We start from the raw sequence: 1,049 nt of genomic DNA, 5'->3' as shown, positions 1-1,049 counted from the left end.
AAATCCTTATAAGATTACACATTAATCATGAACCACAGTGAAGTGAATAGTTTGTCTTTACACGTTGTTTGTTATCTCTCTGTTTCAGACTTTTTCCAACTGTTGCACTTTCTTACTTTCGTCGAGGCAGAGGGTCATATCACCCTATGATCTCATGACCAATCACAGCGCGGGAAAGGCAACCAATCAGAGCTTTCGGTAAACATACCTTGAAAGGCACTTCCCTCAAGGAGGCCCTTTGTGGAATCAGCCACCAGTGTGTCTGGGACAGCCATTCGAGGAAGGCGGCCCCTGTAATTTCGTCTCAGAGGATTTTATATCGTTATACTGGGTTTTATTTCGGAAAGGAGTTGATTCCGAATACTGTCTACGTTTCCCTAGATGGTAAATTGACATATAAATTTTTACAGTGCTGTCTTGAATTTGATACGATAAATATCGTATAAACAGTTACAGTATTAAAGGATCTGTCTGTTACTACAGTAACTTTCAACCTTGGTTAATTAGGGTTATCTTAGAAAGTTTTCACGCTGTAAGATTAAAAGTGTAACGCTGGGTTGCGGAAGCCTCCTTAAAAGCCTTAACCAAGATAGACTGGGCGAGTCCGTTCTTCCAATTGTATAAACTTATGCCTTTACCAGGTAAGCAAAATAAAAAAGGCGGTAAAAATTACCGGCTTAACAGGGCACACTACAATATCCATTACCTCACACCATTTCTAATCTTACGCAGGAACTGGACAGCTGACGGGGAATTACAAGAAGGCTCTCCACTCAACTACATTTTTTAAGCCCGTTTCCCTTGCCGGCGTCACCATGGCGGGTCGCAGGATGACCTACGTCGTCTTCGCCTTTACGCTGCTGTCCGCGGGTCTCGGAGAAGAGACCGAATGCCCGAGCCTAGAGAACACCTACGCCGTGACGGATGTGCTCAGCGCCATGAACAAACTGCTGACGATTCTGGCCCAAGAGGTGCGAGAGCTTAGATCCCAAGTGGTAGAGAGCTGCACGGCTAAGGACAACGAGACCATGGCTTGTGCAACGGCGGCC

At 45.3% G+C, this 1,049-nt stretch overlaps 1 protein-coding gene across 1 annotated transcript in view; it reads left to right on the top strand.

The window, feature by feature from the left end:
- The window catches only part of LOC119582331, a gene marked incomplete at its 3' end in the record, with an annotated part of 7,907 nt that extends 6,858 nt beyond the window's left edge, over positions 1-1,049 (top strand). The window contains 2 exon segments of the mRNA XM_037930545.1: positions 169-384; positions 733-1,049. Of these exon segments, the coding sequence (XP_037786473.1) occupies positions 169-384; positions 733-1,049 (533 nt within the window).

Source organism: Penaeus monodon, chromosome 15 (assembly GCF_015228065.2).
Source record: "Penaeus monodon isolate SGIC_2016 chromosome 15, NSTDA_Pmon_1, whole genome shotgun sequence".
Classification (NCBI taxonomy): domain Eukaryota; kingdom Metazoa; phylum Arthropoda; class Malacostraca; order Decapoda; family Penaeidae; genus Penaeus; species Penaeus monodon.
The sequence above is the reverse complement of the archived record's forward strand: the minus strand, read 5'-3'. Positions and strand labels throughout refer to the sequence as shown.